Source organism: Aspergillus saccharolyticus (assembly GCF_003184585.1).
Source record: "Aspergillus saccharolyticus JOP 1030-1 unplaced genomic scaffold BP01scaffold_47, whole genome shotgun sequence".
NCBI lineage: Eukaryota > Fungi > Ascomycota > Eurotiomycetes > Eurotiales > Aspergillaceae > Aspergillus > Aspergillus saccharolyticus.
This window is the reverse complement of record NW_020290657.1, coordinates 114,719-134,933: the sequence shown is the minus strand read 5'-3', so window position 1 is coordinate 134,933 and position 20,215 is coordinate 114,719. Positions and strand designations below refer to the sequence as shown.

General features: G+C 50.5%; 6 protein-coding genes across 6 annotated transcripts; 3 read left to right on the top strand and 3 right to left on the bottom strand.

The window, feature by feature from the left end:
* The first annotated feature begins 96 nt into the window (after positions 1 to 96).
* Positions 97 to 2,467, top strand: BP01DRAFT_169045 (CwfJ domain protein). The gene is made up of 2 exons (XM_025570758.1): positions 97 to 321; positions 372 to 2,467. The coding sequence occupies exons 1-2, from the start codon at positions 308 to 310 to the stop codon at positions 2,077 to 2,079; spliced, it is 1,722 nt and encodes a 573-aa protein (XP_025427425.1). The 5' UTR covers positions 97 to 307; the 3' UTR covers positions 2,080 to 2,467.
* BP01DRAFT_169014 (uncharacterized protein) lies at positions 2,467 to 4,400 on the bottom strand. The gene is made up of 2 exons (XM_025570756.1): positions 4,107 to 4,400; positions 2,467 to 4,049 (listed from the first exon to the last, which is right to left on the bottom strand). Exons 1-2 carry the CDS (start codon positions 4,232 to 4,234, stop codon positions 2,855 to 2,857), a joined length of 1,323 nt encoding a protein of 440 aa, XP_025427424.1. The 5' UTR covers positions 4,235 to 4,400; the 3' UTR covers positions 2,467 to 2,854.
* Positions 4,401 to 5,825: 1,425 nt separating this feature from the next.
* On the bottom strand, positions 5,826 to 6,772 carry BP01DRAFT_169018 (resistance to Congo red protein). The gene is made up of 3 exons (XM_025570757.1): positions 6,661 to 6,772; positions 6,448 to 6,561; positions 5,826 to 6,388 (listed from the first exon to the last, which is right to left on the bottom strand). Exons 1-3 carry the CDS (start codon positions 6,687 to 6,689, stop codon positions 6,079 to 6,081), a joined length of 453 nt encoding a protein of 150 aa, XP_025427423.1. The 5' UTR covers positions 6,690 to 6,772; the 3' UTR covers positions 5,826 to 6,078.
* Positions 6,773 to 8,323: 1,551 nt separating this feature from the next.
* Positions 8,324 to 9,638, bottom strand: BP01DRAFT_360415 (ADP-ribosylation factor-like protein). The gene is made up of 6 exons (XM_025575912.1): positions 9,553 to 9,638; positions 9,358 to 9,430; positions 9,269 to 9,288; positions 9,135 to 9,197; positions 8,987 to 9,058; positions 8,324 to 8,930 (listed from the first exon to the last, which is right to left on the bottom strand). The coding sequence occupies exons 1-6, from the start codon at positions 9,600 to 9,602 to the stop codon at positions 8,657 to 8,659; spliced, it is 552 nt and encodes a 183-aa protein (XP_025427422.1). The 5' UTR covers positions 9,603 to 9,638; the 3' UTR covers positions 8,324 to 8,656.
* A 628-nt stretch (positions 9,639 to 10,266) lies between these two features.
* BP01DRAFT_395103 (uncharacterized protein) lies at positions 10,267 to 12,992 on the top strand (the record flags this gene model as incomplete). The annotated part of the gene is made up of 2 exons (XM_025578372.1): positions 10,267 to 10,327; positions 11,091 to 12,992. 2 exons carry the CDS (start codon positions 10,267 to 10,269, stop codon positions 12,503 to 12,505), a joined length of 1,476 nt encoding a protein of 491 aa, XP_025427421.1. The 3' UTR covers positions 12,506 to 12,992.
* Positions 12,993 to 17,060: 4,068 nt separating this feature from the next.
* Positions 17,061 to 19,142, top strand: BP01DRAFT_168727 (uncharacterized protein). Its single transcript, XM_025570755.1, has 2 exons — positions 17,061 to 18,208; positions 18,298 to 19,142. The coding sequence occupies exons 1-2, from the start codon at positions 17,152 to 17,154 to the stop codon at positions 19,017 to 19,019; spliced, it is 1,779 nt and encodes a 592-aa protein (XP_025427420.1). The 5' UTR covers positions 17,061 to 17,151; the 3' UTR covers positions 19,020 to 19,142.
* Positions 19,143 to 20,215: the final 1,073 nt, after the last annotated feature.

Genomic DNA, 20,215 nt, shown 5'->3' with positions numbered 1-20,215 from the left:
GGTTAAGAATTAGAGGCCGCATCACGTGGCAAGCAGTGGGTCCGACGGGAGCTTCTGTCCATCCATTTTTGGTCAACTTCATGTCTCTCTGACAAACTGAAGTAACTGAAGTCAGTTACTATCATATTATCTCTTATCCAGGCCCATTGAGCTCCCAGAGCACAAGACAGACCTTCACAGCCCATAAGAAACACTCTTTGGCAAGGGGACAGTACTTTCCGACTGACTGTTCACCGTATCGTCACTGAGTCCAGCGCGACTCCATTGCGCCCCGAGGGATTCTTGCATCATAGTATCGCATCGAAGCATGGCGTCCAAAATGTCAGTGCGCCGGCCACAGTCCTGTCAACCATTGACTAACACAAGCTTAGAGTCGTCATCGGGGGCGTCAACTGCGAGCTGCAGGACGTTTTCACCAAGCTTGCCAAGCTGCACGTCAAGCAGAATTTCTCCTTTGCCATCATCGTCGGCGACCTCTTCGGCGACTGCGCGACGGAGCATGAGTTGGAGCAGATCTCCGCCCTGCTCTCTGGCAGCATTGCCGTACCGCTGCCAACATATTTCTCGCTGGGCAGCCGGCCCCTTCCCACCAGAGTGGTTGAGGCCATTGAGGCCAACGACGAAGTCTGCCCTAACCTGTACTTCCTGGGTCGTCGGGGCACCCTGAAGACGGCCGAGGGCATCCGCATCGTTTCCCTGGGAGGCAAGCTCGCGGCCGACAACCAGGCCTCCTCCGACAAGTACGACCCGAGCTACACCGAGGCCGACGCTCGCACGCTGCACGGCGCGCACTCCGCCGACATCCTCATCACCAACCAATGGCCCAAGGGGATCCGCACGGGGTCCAAAGCGCCGTTTCCCGAGGAAGCCTCGACGGCGCCCCCTGAAGAAGTCCAATGCATATCCGACCTCTGCGCGACGCTGAAGCCGCGCTACCACCTGTCCTCGACCCCGGACTTCTTCTTCGAGCGCGAACCCTTCTTCCACCTCCCCACCACCGAAGACGACCCTCCCGATGCGAAGCCCCTCACCCGCTTCATCAGCCTCGCCTCGTACCGCAAGGCCAGCAAGCAGAAATGGATGTACGCCTTCACGCTCGACCCCAAAGCCGCCGCCGCCCTCACCATCCCCACCGGCGCAACCGCCTCCCCTTTCCCCGCCGCCGCCCTCGCCCTCAAACGCAAGCCCCTCGCCAGCCAACAGGACAGCTACCAACGCTTCGACCAAAGCCACAACAACCACGAGCAACACCGGCCGCGCAAGCGCGCGCGCAACAACAACCAACCCCCGCCGGGCCCCGACCAATGTTTCTTCTGCCTCTCCAACCCCAACATCGCCACCCACCTCATCACCTCCATCGGCGAAGAGAGCTACCTGACCACCGCCAAGGGCCCGCTCCCCACCGCCCGCACCTTCTCGTCCTACAACCTCCCCTTCCCCGGCCACATGCTCATCATCCCCTTCACCCACACCCCGACCCTCCACACCATCACCGACGCACCCGCCCGCCATGCCACCTTCGCCGAGATGACCCGCTACCGCACCGCCCTGCACGCCATGCTCCACCGCCGCGCCGCCGGGGCCCTCGGCGCCGTCACCTGGGAAGTCAGCCGCGGCAATGGCATCCACGTGCACTGGCAATTCCTCCCCGTGCCCGCCGCGCTAGTCCAACGGGGCCTCGTCGAGGCTGCTTTCAAAGTGGAGGCCGAAAACCTCAAATACCCGCGCTTCGAGGCGCCTCCCGCCGCCACAAAAGAAGACCCGAGCAGCGAACCCGGAGGGGACTTTTTCCGCGTTTGGATTTGGAGCCCAACCCCCGCGAATAACAATCCAGACGCACCCGCTGCTACGGGAGAAAACTGCGATCCAGAAGGACCAGCTGGCACAGAGAACACCCTCCTCCTCCCCCTCAGCCCGGACTTCCGGTTCGACCTCCAGTTCGGCCGCAGGGTCATGGCTAAGCTGATGGAGCTGGAGAAGCGCATCGATTGGCGCAAGGATGTCCAGTCCCAGCAGCAGGAGGAGGCGGATGCGGTGGCGTTCAAAGAGGCGTTCAAGGAGTTTGATTTTACTTTATAGGTGGAGTTGAAGGGGGATATACCTTATGAAAAACTCCAATCGACAGAGAGGATATAGGAGGGCAGATGAGTTCACGTTCAGGGTTAGTTGAAAATGAGAGAGAATTTGGGTTATGCATGGACCATCATTTGGGACTGGCCCGGTCGGATAGGGTGGACTGTATCTGGACAGGTATCGATCCAGGTGTATTTGTTCATTGGTCAAGGGGTTGATTTCTCTAGCTCTACTACGTCAACAGTCGACATCTGGAAGAGTATCATGGTGCAATAGCATGGCATACAACCAACCCTGACTGACATCCCGCTGAGAATTGGACATTCCGAAACAGTACTGGTACCCATCCTGTTCGTAAGATTCAGTCATCATTGATACTAAACATACATCATGCTAAATGTTGTTCAAAGAGGCCACATCGACCAAGTCATGTACAAGAAAGGTGTATACAAGGGCATGCACAGCCAAGTAGCCCCGTGAGAGTACTAGCTCAATGACCCTTACCATTGTAGCAAATGCACGTGCCAAGCTGAACTAGTTCCATCCGTGCTTGCAATTTGGCAATGGCTTGCGTGGATTGTTTGCCTTGAAGAAAATGGCTCCCACTAAGTGTAGCATGAGCTTGCCTCTGGGTATCTAAATGCCATAGTAGCTCATCTCTGAACGCCAAGAAGTCTACTTCGCTCATCATGGTTGCATTTTCATAACTTCCCTTTTCGAACCTGTCAAAAGAAACAGCAAAAACAGAATGGCAGGGTATCAATCCATGGTCATAACAGATTCAAACGTCCCTGTAAGAGTTGGGGACCGGCCTTCGTCCGCTTTGCAGGAGACTCGGGGGCCTGCCCGGGTCACTAGATTCATGAGGAGCCGGCATGGCAGCAAAAGATGGTGGTGACGTCGGGGTCACAGGAGACGCTCCGGGGTAAGCTGTATATTGGCTGATCGCAGGGGAAGGTTGACGGTAAGGGACGGGGCGAGGGGCGTTCATAGCCGATGAGAGCGCCGGACCTGGAGACCTTGTCCGGTCCATTGGCATATAGGGTGGGAGCGGGGTATCTGAGGGAGTGTAATGAGGATGTTGGTGCTCCACGTTGCCATAAGCCGGTTGGGTGGTGTAGGTCGGAGCTGGAGACATGGCCTGATACCGTTCTTCAGGAGGGAAGTCATGGTGGTAAGGCTGCTCATCGTATGGTGAAATGGGAGGCGGCGATCTAGGGCCGTGGTGATTGTACCCGTATGTCTCGGGACCATCATACCCATAGGAAGGCTGTGCATTGTACCCCTGAGGTTCGGGATAGTGGCCAGGCGTGCCTCTGTCAAAGTTTTGACCAGGGGTCCCGGTTCTAGCGGGATATTGACCAGGTGTACCAGTTCTGGCAGGATACTGGCCAGGGGTACCGGTCCGAACGGGATATTGACCGGGTGTACCTGTTCTGACCGGCGGAGGGCCCATGTAGCCTCCACCTCCCGCCCCTCCATTCATTCGAGGCGCAGAAGGCATCCGACGAGGTTCGCGACCGATATGGTGCATGGTCTCCAACTCTACCGTCTCAACGTGGGGACCCGTATCTTCCACCCTTTTCGTCACAGCAGTATCCCAACTGGGCATGGCAGGCAATGCATCCTCGTTGTATTTCAATCCTGCAGGACTCGTGGGGGCGTCAAACCGAGCGACTTCCGTTCCACGATACACAGGGGGCGCCTGCGGCGGTTGATACGGTGACTTCACCGGCATGGGAGGCGGCATACTTCCTGGCATGGCCCCTGGCATAGACCCCGGCATATCCGGGGGTGGGTACGGGTCATCCAAATGCTTGGTCTTGCGCTGCCTGTTTCGAGGTGACGGGCAACACGATGAGCAACATAGACAGCATTTGCAGCATTGAATACCACAACATAGACAGTTGACCACACATGCGACAATGGACAGAACTATCAACGCGCCGATGATGATGGCCGCGATAACAGGCCACCTAGATTTAGTCAGTGCCAATGTTCCCTCTAAGAGATGGTCAACTCAAGTCACGTACTTGCAGTAAGCCTTGGACATGCAACTATCCCAACTCGAAAATGTGGAAGTAGCGTCCTTGAGGTCGCTGACTATATCTCGCGCCCACAAAGGGGCGGGGACGGTATCCACCGGACTCATTATAGCCATGGCAGTCCGTGTGCTCAAAGCTTGGCGCTAGTTTCTTCCAATCCACCCCGCTATTGATCGAGGATGACGAGGAAAGTATTCAAGCGATGCAAATTATAGAATGCGTGTTTTTGAGCGTGTTCCTGACACGTCGTGAGAGGTTGTGGTCTGCGGCGGTGTGATAAGAAAAGGAGTGGATTTGACCAGATAGGGATCGTGAGAATTGTTTCGAATGTATTTGACCAGATAGCGATTGTGCAGGTTGTTCTGGGTTAAGTTCAACCCAAATAAACAGCTGTGAGAGTCGTTTCGCAACAAATCACCAATCAAGAAACGACAATAAACCCGACAAATATGAATGAATGTATGTGTTGTTATGTCGCCATCCGCGCACTGAATCAGGATGCAACGAGTGACTCCAATTGCGACGTCGCGCAATATCCAAAAGGCGCAAGGTGGGATCGTACGACGCGTTCTATGAGGGTGCAGGATAGGCAGATGTTGTTGTTCGCAGGAATGAATCAATCAAAGCAGAAGACTGGTGAAAGACCGGACGGAGGTGGGAATAACGATCTTTGTTTCGAGCGTTGTTGCGCTGCGTTCAATAAGCTGGCACACACCACCACCAAGGACGGGAGTAAAACAATCGATCATATGCAGACTTTCATCAAGCATCTGCAAGACATTGGTTCTTTCTTCCTGGACTGGGATGCAGAGGGGTGAAAGGAGCCGCTGGCTAGCGGTCAAAACCTAAGCGACCGAGGGAGGTTGGCTGAGAATCGGAAAAGAAGGGGAAGATGAAGGGAGGAGAAGGAGAGAAGGCGAGGGGAGAGGGAGAGAGGGCTGGCAGCCTGGCGAGATCGGCGTTCCATGCGGAGAGCAGCCATCAAATCGATCAAACACTTCAAACCGCGTATTCGTTGGCCCCCATCTTTATTCTCGAGTATCTTATCAAAAAGAACTAAGCAATCTTCAGTATTTACAACTCTGCACTGGAAACTGTCGGTCCTCTTCCACTTTTGGTCGCACTCCACCAGTGCTGTCGATCGAAACGCAGGTGAAACTCCTTATTGGTAGTCGCAGGGTCCACCAAACCTCCGTGGTATAATATTATTATATCCTCTAGTACTCCTAGTCTTCTGCCGTACTCCGTACATATCACACTAGAGCACCAAACAATCCACCATCATGGGTACAAATAGGTCTCAGATACCTCGAGTGTCTCTACTGTGTAGACTCGATTGAGAGACCCTGGAAAAGATGTGGTCAGACTGTGCGGGGGAGAGGCCTGAAAGCAGAGAGGATCATGGCAAAAACTCGGCTGCCTAACCCTTCTTCCCTGCCCACCCCCTGTGAACATCCAAGAATAAAACCCCAAAATCGGACATGAGCAGCGTCGCAGGTAAATACAGGTCAATCATAATCTCGAATCCAGGTCCACTAAACACCACATCTTTCTCTGAGAGGATCAGTTATGTGCATTAGAGTAGAAAGTAACACTCGTGTCAGGGCATGCCACTATGTAAGCAAAGCCATACGACAGAATAAGAGTAATCGGTGCGAGGGAAGGTATCGAAAAATCATGCAAACCAGGCTCCCAATAATCAGCAGAATCGAGTAAAAGCAACCGTGGACCAACACCCCGACGCAGTCATTAAAAAACGATTAGACAATAACACAGGGAAAAAAAAAAACTCATAATTCCCATCAAATATCCCCCTCATAACGCCTCCTCCTCATGTCGTACAAGCCTCAGTAAAATGGGGTTTGCTAGCCGACCGGACGATTTTCATGACGACCGATCGAGGGAATCTTTGAGGAGAGACATAGTGCTCATGTTTCACGGAGAGAGATGAATTAAGCGTTTAGACCTTGGAGGCCGGAGGTGGGCCCGGCGGTGGTTGATATACACGTTCGCCACCGTTGTGGTAGGCATTCGGGGGCGTTTGCAGTTCAATGCCCGTTTGCTGCGGCTGGCCTCCGAAGTAGCCATATTGCGGATGAGGAGAATATTGGGGCGGAGGGGCGGGTTGGTAATAAGGGTCTGCGTAGTACGGTTGTCCGGGCTGTTGCTGTTGTTGTGATTGCTGGAAGGTTGGAGGAGGACCTGCGAGCCATGCGGTGCCGGGATGAGGACGAAGGCCTTGTCTGCGCCGACGGCGAGCATTAAAGCAACTGCGAAAATCGTTAGTTGTCAGGCTGACACTGGTCCAAGGGGGAAAGAAGAAGCATACGCGAAAAGAAAGAAGACAACCAGAGCTACTCCGACGATGACAGCGAAGGCGATCCAGCGACCCCAGTCATACCAGCTATTACTATCGCAATAGTAATTATCTCCGTATCCATGGCTGAAAACGTGTTAGCGATTGGATCATGGTCATGTATCTCTGAAGTAAACCCATAGTATATGTGGGTAGCAGATAGCATGGAGTGCAGACTATACATACCAATCTCGACGATGTAGCAGAACACCCATGGTGGTTGAACCTCTCAATGCGAGGCGAGACGTTTTTTGGGGGGAACGGCAGAGGATGACGTCGATCAGTAGGTGCAGAGAACCAAGAGGACGGGAGCAGAATATAACGAGATGAAATCAGGTCGAATCAAAGAGGTTGATGTAGCTTGTTTGAGAAGCAGAGACCTTTAGCCAGGAACCATGTAAGGGGAGAGAGGAGAGAAGAGATGAGAACGAGTGAGCGAGTCGAGTGATTGAGTGAGTGAAGAAGTTCTTCCTTGTGGGCGGGTACCAGAAGGCAGCAGCCAAAAAGTTGAGTGAGTGAGAGTGAAAGGAACTGCACGGCTGGGGGGGGGGCTAAGATTGATTAGGTACGATTGGGTAGGGCTGGGTGGCTCAGAGGTGGATTTCAGCATGGCTGGAGAGATGGATGGTTTCGTTCTTGGCCCAAATTTTCAGGTGATACATGAGTAAGTCGGAGATTGATTAGTCGTAAAATCATGGAGGCAATTTGATTCAGTTCTAGCACTGTCGAGACCTTTCACGGGTCGAATAGATGATTTGGGAGTGAAGTCATTCAAGTCATCATTACCCCATACTATACAGTAGTATTATTACTACGAGATGGAACTTCTTTACTAGGTAGTAGGTATAAGTCAAGAGTAGCCCACAGGGCAGCTGAGCATATCGGCAACCTCGGTGGGTCGCCATCTGCCAACCAACGGTCGGACGGGAAAGAGTTTCAACTGGTTCTGCCCACCGTCGCAGTCAGCATGCGTACCACAGTATACCACAGTGACTAGTACTCCGTAGTTACAATACATTAATCATCAGCATCCCTGTTGAGGTGGGAGGCTGTGCTGGCTCGGCATGATATCATTGCCAGTCAGGGCAAACCGAGCATCTGCTGCAAGGTAATGTCTATCTGGAAAAGCTTTTTTTGCATGCTACCAAACTGTTCGAGTAGTTAAGTGGTACGTGTTCATGTAAATCCAAATTATAAAATCAAGTATAGTCCTTCATTCTCACCGACATAGACAATGGATGCAGAGTATATGAAAACGGACGTCGGCAATGATACCTCACAAGATATCGTGAAATCCGGAACATGTGCTATATACAGTACACTCACCGTCTGTCTTCATCATCATCAGCAGCAGCAGCAGCAGCAGCATCGTAGCCAGAAATGCTGAACAATACTGATAGATCTCGATTTCCTAGCTCTAACTTAGCACACAAAGGGTGTTATGGTCACCCCCACGTCTCGTCGATCATTAGTGCCCACCCCCAGTGCCCATGATGGCGCAAATAAAGGGTCAGTTGGGCGTAAGGGCTGGCGGGGATTTGCTGGGGGTGACATGGGCAGGGCTGGCTTAGTTCCCGTCTTCGCATCTGCAATGCCAACGCATCACTTGGTCTGTGTGTGGCCCTTTGTGGTTTGCCTGGTTGCTTTTTATTCCCCTTCCCCTCCTTCGAACCTCCTCTCTCAATGACAATTCAATCTCATGGTTGGGAAGAGAGCGCCGTGCCTTCATGCCACAAGGGATTTCGTGAAGCTTGCGTTCGATGCGTTTCCCACATCTTGGGCGTCGAATCGGTCCCGGATTGAGGCCTATCAACACATTCTATACTATACCTCTTGCTCACTCAGTACTTTTTCGGAGTTATGGTGCGCCGGCTACCGGCGCCAATTCTTTCAATTAACGGCCTGCTCTCTCGGATACGATCATAGAATACATGCAGGACATGAGCTAATGACTCCCAATACTATCAATGACATAACATGCATGAAACAGAAAGCTTCGCTAGAATCCGAACAATGTGCCTGGCTCACAAAACGTCACATCGTTACAATCAGGCCGCCAAACCGTGAGAAAACGGCGGCAGTCTACGACCTCCAGTCTCGTGTACGAGACGAAGAGTAAATGGGTGGGAGGAAGCAAGCACTTGGACGAGTCCCTCCGATGCCATCATTCAATCAGCCGATCTTATCGGCTGGCGCGGGCAATTAACCAATGCAAGACTGCATCGAGGTTCGTTTCCTCTTTCGCGCTGATGCCATAGCAGCTCACCTCACGGTGGGTGATGGACTTCAGATCCATCGCTTCGATCAGATCGTCCACCGATAACTTATTGGGGAGATCTGATTTGTTCCCCAGCACAAGCAGAGGGATTCCATCGAGCGTGGGCTTTTTCATCAGATCATGCAGCTCTTCAGTCGCCACTGGCAGTGCAGCGCGATCTGCTGCATCCACGATGTAACTGATATTCACAGTCAGCGTCTCCATCACTTCGACTGAGAAGAAAGCGGGCTTTACACGATCGCATTGACGCCCCGACAATATCGCTCCCACATCGGTCGGAACCGCGGCTGGCCCCCGAGATCCCAGCTGCGATGAAGTATTAGCTACAGTGTCGAACGCTTCATACAAGATCTGGATCGATGCACGACAAAGGGCTACCCACCACTTCAAGGTCACATGCCCTTTCTGGACGCGCTTTGTGTTAAACCCAATGGTGGGAATCGAACTACCGGGATGGATTAGTGATTGACCGACTTGTTGGAGCACCTGCACCAAGTTTGCTGCAGTCGAGCTTACTCTACAGTGAACTCCCCTCCCTATGGACGATGTCAGCAACCATGCTCGACGATGGTAGACTAGCAACATGATGAAAGGCCAAAACATACCGCAAGTACACGCAGCAGCGAAGACTTTCCTGCATTCTGGAGCCCAATCATGGTGACGTCCATCTCCGTCGCCCTACAGAAGCATCATGTACAACGGATCTTAGCAAGCCATCCTATGCTTCGTCGGCAGGGGCCGGGCCGAAGAAGGGACCAGTTCGGGGAGGAAGAGGGGCGACGGCCCACTCACTTACTTACCAGAACATCCTCAAAAGCCAGTCATAGATCGTTCGAAAGATACCCGCCATATTGATATTTGAAAATAGAGAGGAAAAGTGGTGGTCGGAAAATCGGAGTATTATCAGAAGAAGGCTGCGTTGATCAGAGCAGGTGGACGATCGACAACCGGGGTGTGGGCGATTATATTGAGAGTGAGTGGGGTGGGGAGTGAGCGCAGTGCGAAGGGCGAGAGGCCGCCTGCGGCAGAAGCGAGGGGAAAAGAAGCAAAAGGGAAGTCGCAGCAGACAGAAAGACGAGAAGAACCGGCGTAGAAAAGCACCCTGTGACCTGCAGATGCACAATCGGGATTTCGCAAGCTTGTGGCAGATTGTTGTAAATTATATTGTTGTATTGTTGTTGTTGTTGTTTTTGTTTTTGTGGTAAAGAGTCAACAGCTGGGGGTGGAAAGAGAAGCAGCAGAAAGTGAAATCCCAAGGTCGAACTCCCCCCGATAAAGGCGGCAAGTTTCCAAGTTTTTGACAGAGCTTGAGGTTTAGTAGTTTGTGGTGATGAAGGGAAGGAAGGGGCGGTGGGAAGCAAGAACGAATAATACGAATGATAATAATAATAATAACTTGAATGATAGGTAGTAATCAGAATATGTTTTCTTCTGTCTGATACTCTTCTATTTTCCTGCGTTGTGGTGAGACTTTCAAGCAGAGCTGGGATAAGTACAGAGTGTTGTGAGCACACATGATCGTTCGTGCTCTTGCGGCACTGCCGCCGCCGCGGTTGGATGAAGGAGGGGAGCGCAGTCAGTGATAACTTAGTACTACTACTAGTTACTAAGGTACGTAGTTACCGAACTGTTTGATTTGCAACCTTGCAGCACGTGAGTGGAGTGAGTGCCTCTTCTGTAGCACTCCTGCGCACTCACCGATCACTCATTGAACACGCACTAACGAACTGGATTGCTGCGGAAATCGAGCGAGTTTCCCTTTCTGCTTTAGGTCGAACTTGGCGCCGCTTTTTGCTCACTGAGCGGCCCGGAGCGTGGGGGGAGCATAGAAGTGCGTGTCCTGAGCAATCCCTAGCAATCCCTAAGCAATCTTGGATTACTCCGGGAGTAAACATTAAGGGAGCTGATTGTTACCCTGAGTCCTGTCTGAGTTTACATGATTGAGTCATGTGACCCAAATAAACTGTACACTACTATTGACTTTCGTCTTGCCGGTGTGCCCGTTATTTTCCTGGTTTTCAAAAAACATTAAGTCCTATTTGAATAATTATTTTATGTTTAAACCCAAATTCCTAATGTCGACATACCCTCGAGCACCAATAATGTCAATCCAAGTTCTAATCAAAGTTACCAAAGAGGTCTTGCTTATAGGTTAATAATGCTCTACAACCACTCAAGATCTATATATCTTTTATCTACTGTCCTTTTAGTTCTTGCAATGTTTGACTGCACTAGAGGCATTAAAACTTGTCTATCACCCTGGATCCTCCGCCTGTTTAGATACGTCGTGTCAAATGCGACGAATCTCCCGGGGCGTGCAAACGATGTACCTCAACAGGGCGACAATGTGACGGTTACGATCTGCCTCCAGTCTCTCACAAGCCATTCTTCGCTACAAGGGCTGGTACTCCTCAGCTCACAGCACCTGGCATTCTGGCTGCTTTAACCTTAGAGAAGCGACGCGGCTTCAGCTTCTTCCAGCATTGCACCGTTCCCACTCTGACCGGATTTTATGACTCGGTTCTCTGGGAGATTTTGAGCTTGCAGATCGGCCATGCTGATCCGGCTGTCTGCCACGCTTCCATTGCGCTCGGCGCCGTGCACTGTGGCGTCCAAGCGCGCCAGAGAGAAAGCCTAATACCCAGGGCCAAGACCGAGAGCCGGCGCTGGCAACAGTTCGCTTTTGAGCAGATGGGTCGGGCGTTCCAGCAACTTCGGCGGCGACACGCATCCCAAGATCCACAGCACACAGTCACAGTACTCTTGTGCTGCCTTCTTTTCGTGGCAGCAGAATTTACCCTAGGACACTACGACAACGCCTTCCGACACCTGCGGAGCGGCCTCAGAATTCTGCGAGACCAACAAATCAAAGTAGCGAGTGGTGTCGAGACACCACTAGAGCCCTCCCTGACTCAGACCTTCGCACATCTTGACAATCAGGCTGGCTGCCTTGGCTCTGAAGGACCAATCCTGGTAATAAACGATGATGATGATGATGTCACACTCTACTCTGACATGTTTCCGCGCAAAAACGTCGAGAATGGCCGCTGGACTGTTTCAGAAGTCCGTCAGATTATGGAACCGCTCGCCGGTGCTGTGGTTCGGTTCTGTCGACGGCAGGCTATCAAGGGCTACGACGAGTCTGAGTCAGCAGTCAGTGAGCAAGCTCGCATTATCCATCGGTTGAGCTTATTCCTGATGTTAACGACCAGTCTCAACGATCAACCGGGCCGGGTGCTCACCGCCAAAGAAAACCGAGGCTTGAAGCTTCTCCAACTTAAAGCGCACGCGCTTAGGAACGCGCTCCTCAGCCTTCCGATATTGACTCGAAAGCCGCAGTTCCATGAGTTCACAGATGACTTCGAGATAATGCTGGCTCTCGCCGCAGAGATTCAGCAGTGCGAGAAGGATTCCTCAGATCTCCCACAAATTAGCCTGGACATCGGCGTTGTCCCACAGCTATATGCCATCGCGAAGCGCACCGTTGATCCCGAGCAGCGGTGGCGAGCGATCCGATTGCTGCAGTCTTACCCTCACCAAGAAGGTCCGTGGAATGCGAGTCTGCTGTCTCGGACTCTCATTGATTCATCATTTGCTGTCAAGGGTGCGGAGGACGCGACGGGAACAGTGGTCGCCGTGGGTGTACGCGACTTAAGCAGAAGTGTACCTGCTTCGGAAGGTGCCGTGATTGTTGCGCCCGTTCGGAGCTGTGTACGCGTATCATCCCGTATCCAAGGCCTGCAGATTAAATGATCGTCCGAATCGGACGAATCGAGTCCCGGAACGGTGCTGGGTATCAGTGCCCCAAGATATCATGAGCAGCAGGGCTGGCACCGTGTAGCTCCAAGTTATCGGCAGTTGTAGATGTTGACTCCTTCCTCCTCCGGTTTGGCGACCGGAGGATTACTGCCTTGAGCTAAATTACTCCCCTCGCTCTTCATGGTCAGTCCCTGAGACCAAATGACGGGTCATGGCCGCGAGACAACAGTCAATAACCTGGCCAAAACCTTGAAGTCTCTGTTCCAGCGAGAGTCAAACATCGTCAAATGAGGGGGTGAGTTCTGTGGAGTGATTCTAAAAGCTGCTTGCGCGAGCATCACTGGACCTTTCTTGGTTTACCGCCTCTTGGACCATAGAACGACCAAACATCTTTAGGACAACCATGAAAGAATACCTTATCATTTGTGTGTTGGAGGATATTCTTAACGTTCAGGCTTTGCAATATGATGGTGCTTACAAGAAATACCCGTTGCTAAAATAATTCGTGAAGATGAAATCTCACAACCTCAATATATTTCTAATGTGGAAGAAGGGGTTGTGTTCTCTTTCCGGTAAAGAACATAGATCTATGTTCATTAGTAAGAAACAAGTCTTGTTTTGAATATTGATATACTCTAGTTCAAAACCTTGGGATTTCCGAAAGCACTGTTTCCCGTCCACCAGCAAGTGCAAAACCCCTTGGTTCCTTTAGCCGGGAATGCCGTGCCTTTGCTCGCCTGTACGATCTGGGTCTGAATGGGACTAGAGCAGTGCGGTGTCATGGTTGGATATCCTAACTGACGACCAGCTTGCATGTCTTAGCACAGCATGTAAGCGTTTGAGACTAGTCCTGGGATCGAATGTCTCGCGATGGGCTATTGTGAAGGATTTTGTTCCTTCCCCTTGAAGAAAGACAGACCTCTCAGAAATTCGCGCCAAACTCGAGATCGCAAAAAACGCACTGATTCTGCCGGGCGATGTTGAAGCAAGAAATTACAGAGCTTCTTATTTTGTCGATTTGGGGTTCACTAGCACGTACCCACTCCCGAAACCTTAGTGGTCAAGATTCGAATTCGAACGTTTCTTCAGGCTTTGCCCACTTAAGGTTGGGGAGCGTTGGTCGATGGAGCCTTAGGCAGCACCGTGCATATTCTTTTTATTGATTCACAGGGTGAAAGGGAGGCCTGGGACGAAGAGACACTCAGACAAACCATCAGCCGGAGTCTAGTACCCGTCGTCTCACAGTGCCTGGCAAAAGGATGGAATATTCTGTAGGTAGCCAATTAAGCTCACTTTCAAGACGGATGATTCGGACGCTTCCTAGCTGGAAAATATCGTACAAATTTTCGCCCGACTCAAACTTGATGTCTCATTTGATAAGATAAAGCCAAGTATCGAGGCTATTCGTCCGTAGCCTTCTATCTGACCAGCTATGTGAGTTCGCTTTGAGAATTTTGAGATAAATTGGGTGAACTTCAGGTCAATTCTGCAGCTGGCTGGTGTTCATACTAAATGTGGTAACGCAAGCAGCTCTTCTCCACAGTCGGCATGACTGTGGAGGTCGGACCCACCAACGATAATCCTTTCCCCTAGAAATACTGCATACTGGCCAATCCACAGCACTATCTTAGTATGATCAATGATCTGAGACGGGTCGCATTGCTTCTACTCGCATTGACATTACACTAATTGGGCTTTTATCCCAATGTCTATTACACTTATACTGCCCATGTAACTGCAACCGGCTCTCTGCAGAAGATCGTTTCTGCCAGAAAAGCAACAAGTCGCGACGGAGATTGGGAATAAGAAAGAGAAAGAGGATCAACCGGGGTAGATCAATATACACCTCATGAGCCAAAGATTGCCAAGGAATAGAAAGCAAATTTCCCACTGCTAGACTCGGAGTCATATATGATTATGCATGAAATAAATCCATAGCATAACATTCCGTATAGCAAGTATTACGAGAAGATATCCATTCCTGCCTCAACCTCGACAGCCTCTCGCCTCACTTGTTCGATTCATTGCAGCGAATGTGATTTCATCCTCCACACCTTTGCTGCATCCTTCCTCGGGCGATATTACGTCACATGAACAATCTCTACTTGCATAAATACATACAATCATGGTTTGAAAACGGATGGGGTAAGATAATGAACTAAGGAGAGATTCTCATCCACTAGAATTATCTATCTATAAAGATCTCGCAGACACCCCCTTCACTAGATACTCATCAGACCCATCACCTCCACCACTCCCTACTCAACTTCAATAATACATTATTTGCTAATCCTACCACTTATCACAGTCCTGAAAGCCACAAACGCAGCGACAGCTACCAGATATGACTATATCATTATCGGTGGCGGCACGGCGGGCCTAACGGTCGCCAACCGCCTGTCGGAAGATCCAGCCGTCTGTGTTCTCATCATCGAACCGAGACAAATCGAGCTCAACAACCCCAATGTCACGGATATAACGCGTCTATACTATACCTACGACAGCCCGCTAGACTAGGCATATCAGACCACAGAACAGAAATTCGGCCACCGCCGCTAGGTGATGCGGGCCGGAAGGGCGCTCGGAGGCACAAGTGCGAGGTATGGTTGGCTATCTGCTCGGCTTTTTCATCCTCAAGAAACAGCGTATGTGACTAAACGCAACAATATTTCTTCTTAATCAGGTGCCGCTTACGCACGCACGGAACGCGCTTAGATCGACGTCCTTCAGGCCCTCGGGAACAATAATTGGACCTGGGATAGTCTTTCCCCCTACTACCTCAAGAGCGAGTAAATCCAACTAACGGGCAAGTTTCTCTTGCTGCTGAGATGGTTGAAATTGACGCCGGGATTGGAAGTCGAGGAATTCAGGCCAGACAAGAGATGATTCTGGCAGCCGGCGCAATGCGGTCCGCCGGGATCTTGGAGCTCTTAGGAATAGGCAATCCACGGTCAGAAACCCATGGATGGCAAGCCAATGATGGATAAACTGACACATGTGAAACAATATTAGGATTCTCTAGAAGCATGGTATTCTGATACAGATCGATCTTGTCAACGTTGTGGAGAATCTGCAGGATCAATGCAACAAGTTCTTCGTTGTGTCCACCAAGTCACTGGTAACCAGCACACGAACTGTAGGCTTCGTGTCCGCCTCAGACCTTTTTGGCCCCTCTACCGAGTCCATCGCGGCCCCTCTCCTCTCCTCGATCCCACACTACGCGGAGATGACAGTGAACCAGACCCAGCGGAGCCATGACTAAGGAAGCTCTGCAAGTGCTCTATACAAGCTAGCATGACCTTACTTTCAACAAAGGGATCCCAATTGGGTAGTTCGTGTTTATTCTCGACAACCCACATCAGATCCATGTCGGATACTGGGGCCTTCTTCCGTTCTCCCATGAGAATGTCCACATTTCCTCGCCGGAAATGGCGGTTCCCCCAACCTTGAATCTGAATTACGGGATGCTAGACTAGAGTTTTCAGGTCCAGATCACAATATCAAATTTCCTCCGTAAAGTCTTCCGATCTGGGGAGTTGAGCAAGCTGATTGAAGAGAGCTAGTTCCCGGGTTTATACATATCCCAGCCGATGCAACAGTTAAGACTTGGAAGACTTGGATTGCGGAGCAGTTTAAGCATTTTCCCTTCCTTGTTCCAGGGCAGAATAAGAGAAACAAAGCTGGTTTGTGAATCAATGACCTGACTAGACTACCAGAGTAGTAAGTTAGGTTGCCTAGTCTGATTCGAGATCATGATTCTCTATATTTTCAGTAACTACAAGTTGCATAACTTAGACTAGGTTAACTCAAGTCTGGTGGGAAGCAACGCCCTGATGTTCTGGTCGGAAGCGACGCCCCAATCTTCTGCTCGGCTAGGCGCAGCCTTGACCGATATAGCTCCACTATGCTAACCCTATCCAGATAGTATAGTAGACCAAGACTTTCAACTTCTTTTTAGGGTGATGGAGACTAGATGTGGATAATATAATAAGAACAAAAGAATAGCTAGATAGACAAAATTCAGTGTCCAAACGGTTTCAACCTATATAATTAGCAGCTGGACGACTCCTGAATGCGCCTTGTCATATAATCAGCTATATAAGATTCTTCTTTATCTTCTACTTCTTCTTCTATGATCAATGTATTTCAAGTTATAGTCTACGTAATGACCGTTGATACTGGGAGAATATGGCGATGTTATAAGACGCATACTCTCTCATCCTGTAAAGAGTAGTGCAGCTCTGCGTAGATTGCCCAAGCGGGGTCAGCGGAGGTCCGGATGGTCCCGGTCTGCTGACCATTAAGTTGCCTGCCGCTATCGTTGTGGATTCGTCGGTCAAATAACCTAGTAGCTGGAGGCAGAGACAGCCTGTCGCGCGAATTATGTTATGCCAATTGTTGAAGCGCATATGATTTGGCCCTTAGTGCTTATATCCCGAGTCCCGGGTATGAAACATACTAGCAAACAGAACCGCCGATGGATTAAATACTCGGCAATATCTGCGGTGCTCAAATTCAGAACCTAGAAGACAATCGTCAAGATATACTCCGTGAAACGTGATAACAGCGGATCCAAGAGCTTACCCGCGTGATTTCAGAGTTCCTACAGAGTAGACTTCAGTCAACACGAGTTTCAAAAGATGAACTACTGCCCCGAAAGACCAGCTAAAGTTAAACTGAGTACTTTTAAAGTTACCATCACGCCTCACTTCACAGCTAAACACGAGGCCAGTCATCTCTCCATCCACCTCAGTCTCCAGAGCCCCAATTGCACCACCCACCACCCGCTCTTTCTCTTCGAAACCTACTACGGTAACGTTCCTGCTAATCCATTTACCGAAGGGGATATAACAGCCTCTGATGCCGCTGGCCCTTTGCCTCTTTACTTCACCAACTCGACCGAGAATCCAGAGGGGCCGGACCAGGAATGGCGCGTAAACCGGGATACTATAGGAGATATCCAATTGAAATTCAGCGTTTCTCCCCGACATGTGGATATCAAGACTCCGATCGGCCCCCGTGTGGATCTTCGCAGGGATCAAGGTGGTTTAATCGGCAATGGCCGGTATTTTTTACCTCGTCCGGCACAAAAGGATCAGATGTACCACTATATCGTGACGTGGGATATCGCCCGCGCGCCAGCCGGGACACGCGCCGTGTGGTCGTTCGGCGAGGGGACCGCGGGGTCGGTGACGAAGATCGGGGATGCAATGGTCATCGCCAACTCAGTCTTCATGGTGGGGCCAATTCACAGTTATCCTAACGGCAGCACTCAGAGTATTGCTTCCGCTACTATGAACGATGATGATATGGGGTGCATTGCTCTCGCAAGGAACTCTGTCTCTGTGGCTGGTAATCAAAAGATTATCGCTGCCCCAAGCACCACTCAAGTGTTCTGGTTCGGCACGCTGCCGGATAATCTTTGGCGACTGAATCAGTACAACATCCAACTATTCCCAAGACTAGCAGCGTTCTTTCGCAGTGACGAGAACACCTCATATCGAATTTTCATTCGACGGGTGGTTCGTGGATTTGGCGGGCACTCATGCCTCGATAGCTACGTCCTTGAGTATGACCAAGACAGCTGGAAGGAGGCGGACGAGGAGCTTGTGGCTTTGTTCTCACACGAGATGATTCATAGCTTTGTGATGATGGGACCAGAGCCAGATGGGTATGATAACGGATGGTTTACTGAGGGTGAGTAGACAACCAGCGGACAACCAGCAGAGGAACCAGTAGCACATGAATTCGCGGAATGATTAGGCTAATATTAAGCATCGAGATAGGGCTTGCACAGTTTTACTCTGCTTTTCTTCCATATCGGTTTGGACTCCGCGGGGAAGACTATCTGCGCAACAGACTGAATGCGTCGCTGAGTGCTTATGGAACCAGTCCGCGGATTGGAATGGATATACTTGATTCGCAGAAGGAGTTTTATAACGACTGGTATGCGGAGTTGATTCCATATATGCGTGGATGTGCCTATCTTCTTCAGATTGACAGTCGGCTACGAAAAAGAACAGGAAGTTTTTCGTCACATCAGAACAGTCCAATGGACGAGATCGTTATTGATATGGCAAAACGCTGGCGGAACGGGGTTCAGCTTCAGGCTAGGGACTGGCTAAGTTATCTATACCCATATCTCGGAGAGCATATGGCACAGGAACTACAGGATATGCTCAGGGGTAAAGTCCTGGATATGCGCGAGACTATTATTATTCATAAAAACTGGACCCTTAGTCCTACAGAGCAAGAGATTTTGGAATTTGGATTTGCCTTGTCGAGTATTAACAAGCGAATAATTTGCGGGTTGATTCCGGGATCACGAGCGGCATACGCCGGATTGGAGGACGGACTTCCACTTCTCTCTATATCTCGCGCGGGTCGGTGCTCTGGTTCTCTCTCTGAGAATATGGACTTGATAATTAGAAAGAAGGGGGGAGCAAAAGTACATATCTCTTATTGGCCGCGATCTTTTGACAAGGCAAGGGTCTGGCAATTGCTGTAGCTATAAGGCGACCGAAGCTTGATCGTCACGAGAATGTCAGTCCCATGCTCCTTACTACAGCACTCATTCAGGTTGCATGAATCATATTCATATGCTTCCGGAAATATGGCTACTTGAGAGCTTGCATAGCTTTCGGAGATTAAGGAGACTCAATATTCAAGGCATGTCGAGAAGGCAGCGTGAGCCGAGGTAGTGACGCGCCCTACACGAAGCTAGCAGCAATCTGGGCGCGAATACTATCGAGACTACAGACAGAACATGGAGGTAGTTTCACAAGGACTAGTCTTGAAAATTCTAAAGCCATTAGTCCGTGAGTGTTGAACGCACGGCCAGACTCTTAATACTTCGAAACACTCCACACAGCCTTCCATATCATTCTGAAACATTAAAATGACCCAGGCCAAGCCTAACTTAAACCTCCAGCCCTTGCGCACAGCCCTTGCGCACACCGCACCGATGAAATTGTGACTGCAACTATGTTCATGTGCCCGTAGCTTACTGCTCACTCTCATCATCCTCCGCGTAGTTACCCTGCTGACGCTTGGTGAGCTCGTCGGCCTCCGCGTAGTTGCCCTGTTGACGTCTGGTCAAGCCATTCATAACGTCGTTTCCCCGGGCATTCAGGGGCAATGAGGGCAGACCATTAATAACAATGGCAAGACCGAGAGTAGCAGCGATGACTTGAGACACATGCATGTTCGATTTGGCTGTGTGAATCTCTTGAAGAAAGAGCAAGGTAGAAGCTTTGCGGTGAAGAACGAGAATGATCTGGGTAGCGTGAACGGAAGCTTCTTGTGCAATCTCCAGAAGCTGTATTAGTCCATAATTAGGCTATCTCCGCCTTTCAACAAAGTCGACGGTGGCAATGACCATACTGTGTGCCATGTGCCAGGGAGAATGGAGAAAGAAGTACATAACTCCTGAACAGGGTTGGGAGATGATAACACCGGGTGATGAGAACTCGACCCGTAATCTCGCAACAGTTGTTGAGCTTAATGGCGAGTATATGCGCTGAAGCCTTCGGCCCATCATATCGAAATACCGCTGTTCAAGTACGATACATGCATGGATCACCACCGGAGTGAGAGCTTCGCTGATGCGATACAGCATAGCCAGGTATGAAAGTATGGGAATTTCGATAGAATGCTTGGACTCGGTGCGGAGGTACTCAGTTAGCTCGGAGCTGGTAAGTTACT

Excerpts from the sequence above, each read along its gene's own strand:
- BP01DRAFT_169014 (XM_025570756.1), bottom strand. The coding sequence starts at position 4,234 with ATGGCTATAATGAGTCCGGTGGATACCGTCCCCGCCCCTTTGTGGGCG. Across the intron at positions 4,050-4,106 it reads ATGTCCAAGGCTTACTGCAA|GTGGCCTGTTATCGCGGCCA; the intron begins GTACGTGACTTG and ends GACTAAATCTAG.
- BP01DRAFT_169018 (XM_025570757.1), bottom strand. The coding sequence starts at position 6,689 with ATGGGTGTTCTGCTACATCGTCGAGATTG. Across the intron at positions 6,562-6,660 it reads CTGCTACATCGTCGAGATTG|CCATGGATACGGAGATAATT; the intron begins GTATGTATAGTC and ends ACACGTTTTCAG. Across the intron at positions 6,389-6,447 it reads GTTGTCTTCTTTCTTTTCGC|TTGCTTTAATGCTCGCCGTC; the intron begins GTATGCTTCTTC and ends CGATTTTCGCAG.
- BP01DRAFT_360415 (XM_025575912.1), bottom strand. The coding sequence starts at position 9,602 with ATGGCGGGTATCTTTCGAACGATCTATGACTGGCTTTTGAGGATGTTC. Across the intron at positions 9,059-9,134 it reads GGGCATGTGACCTTGAAGTG|CTGGGATCTCGGGGGCCAGC; the intron begins GTGGGTAGCCCT and ends ACTTCATCGCAG. Across the intron at positions 8,931-8,986 it reads CGGGGCGTCAATGCGATCGT|TTACATCGTGGATGCAGCAG; the intron begins GTAAAGCCCGCT and ends TGTGAATATCAG.
- BP01DRAFT_168727 (XM_025570755.1), top strand. The coding sequence starts at position 17,152 with ATGAACTACTGCCCCGAAAGACCAGCTAAAGTTAAACTGAGTACTTTT. Across the intron at positions 18,209-18,297 it reads TAACGGATGGTTTACTGAGG|GGCTTGCACAGTTTTACTCT; the intron begins GTGAGTAGACAA and ends GCATCGAGATAG.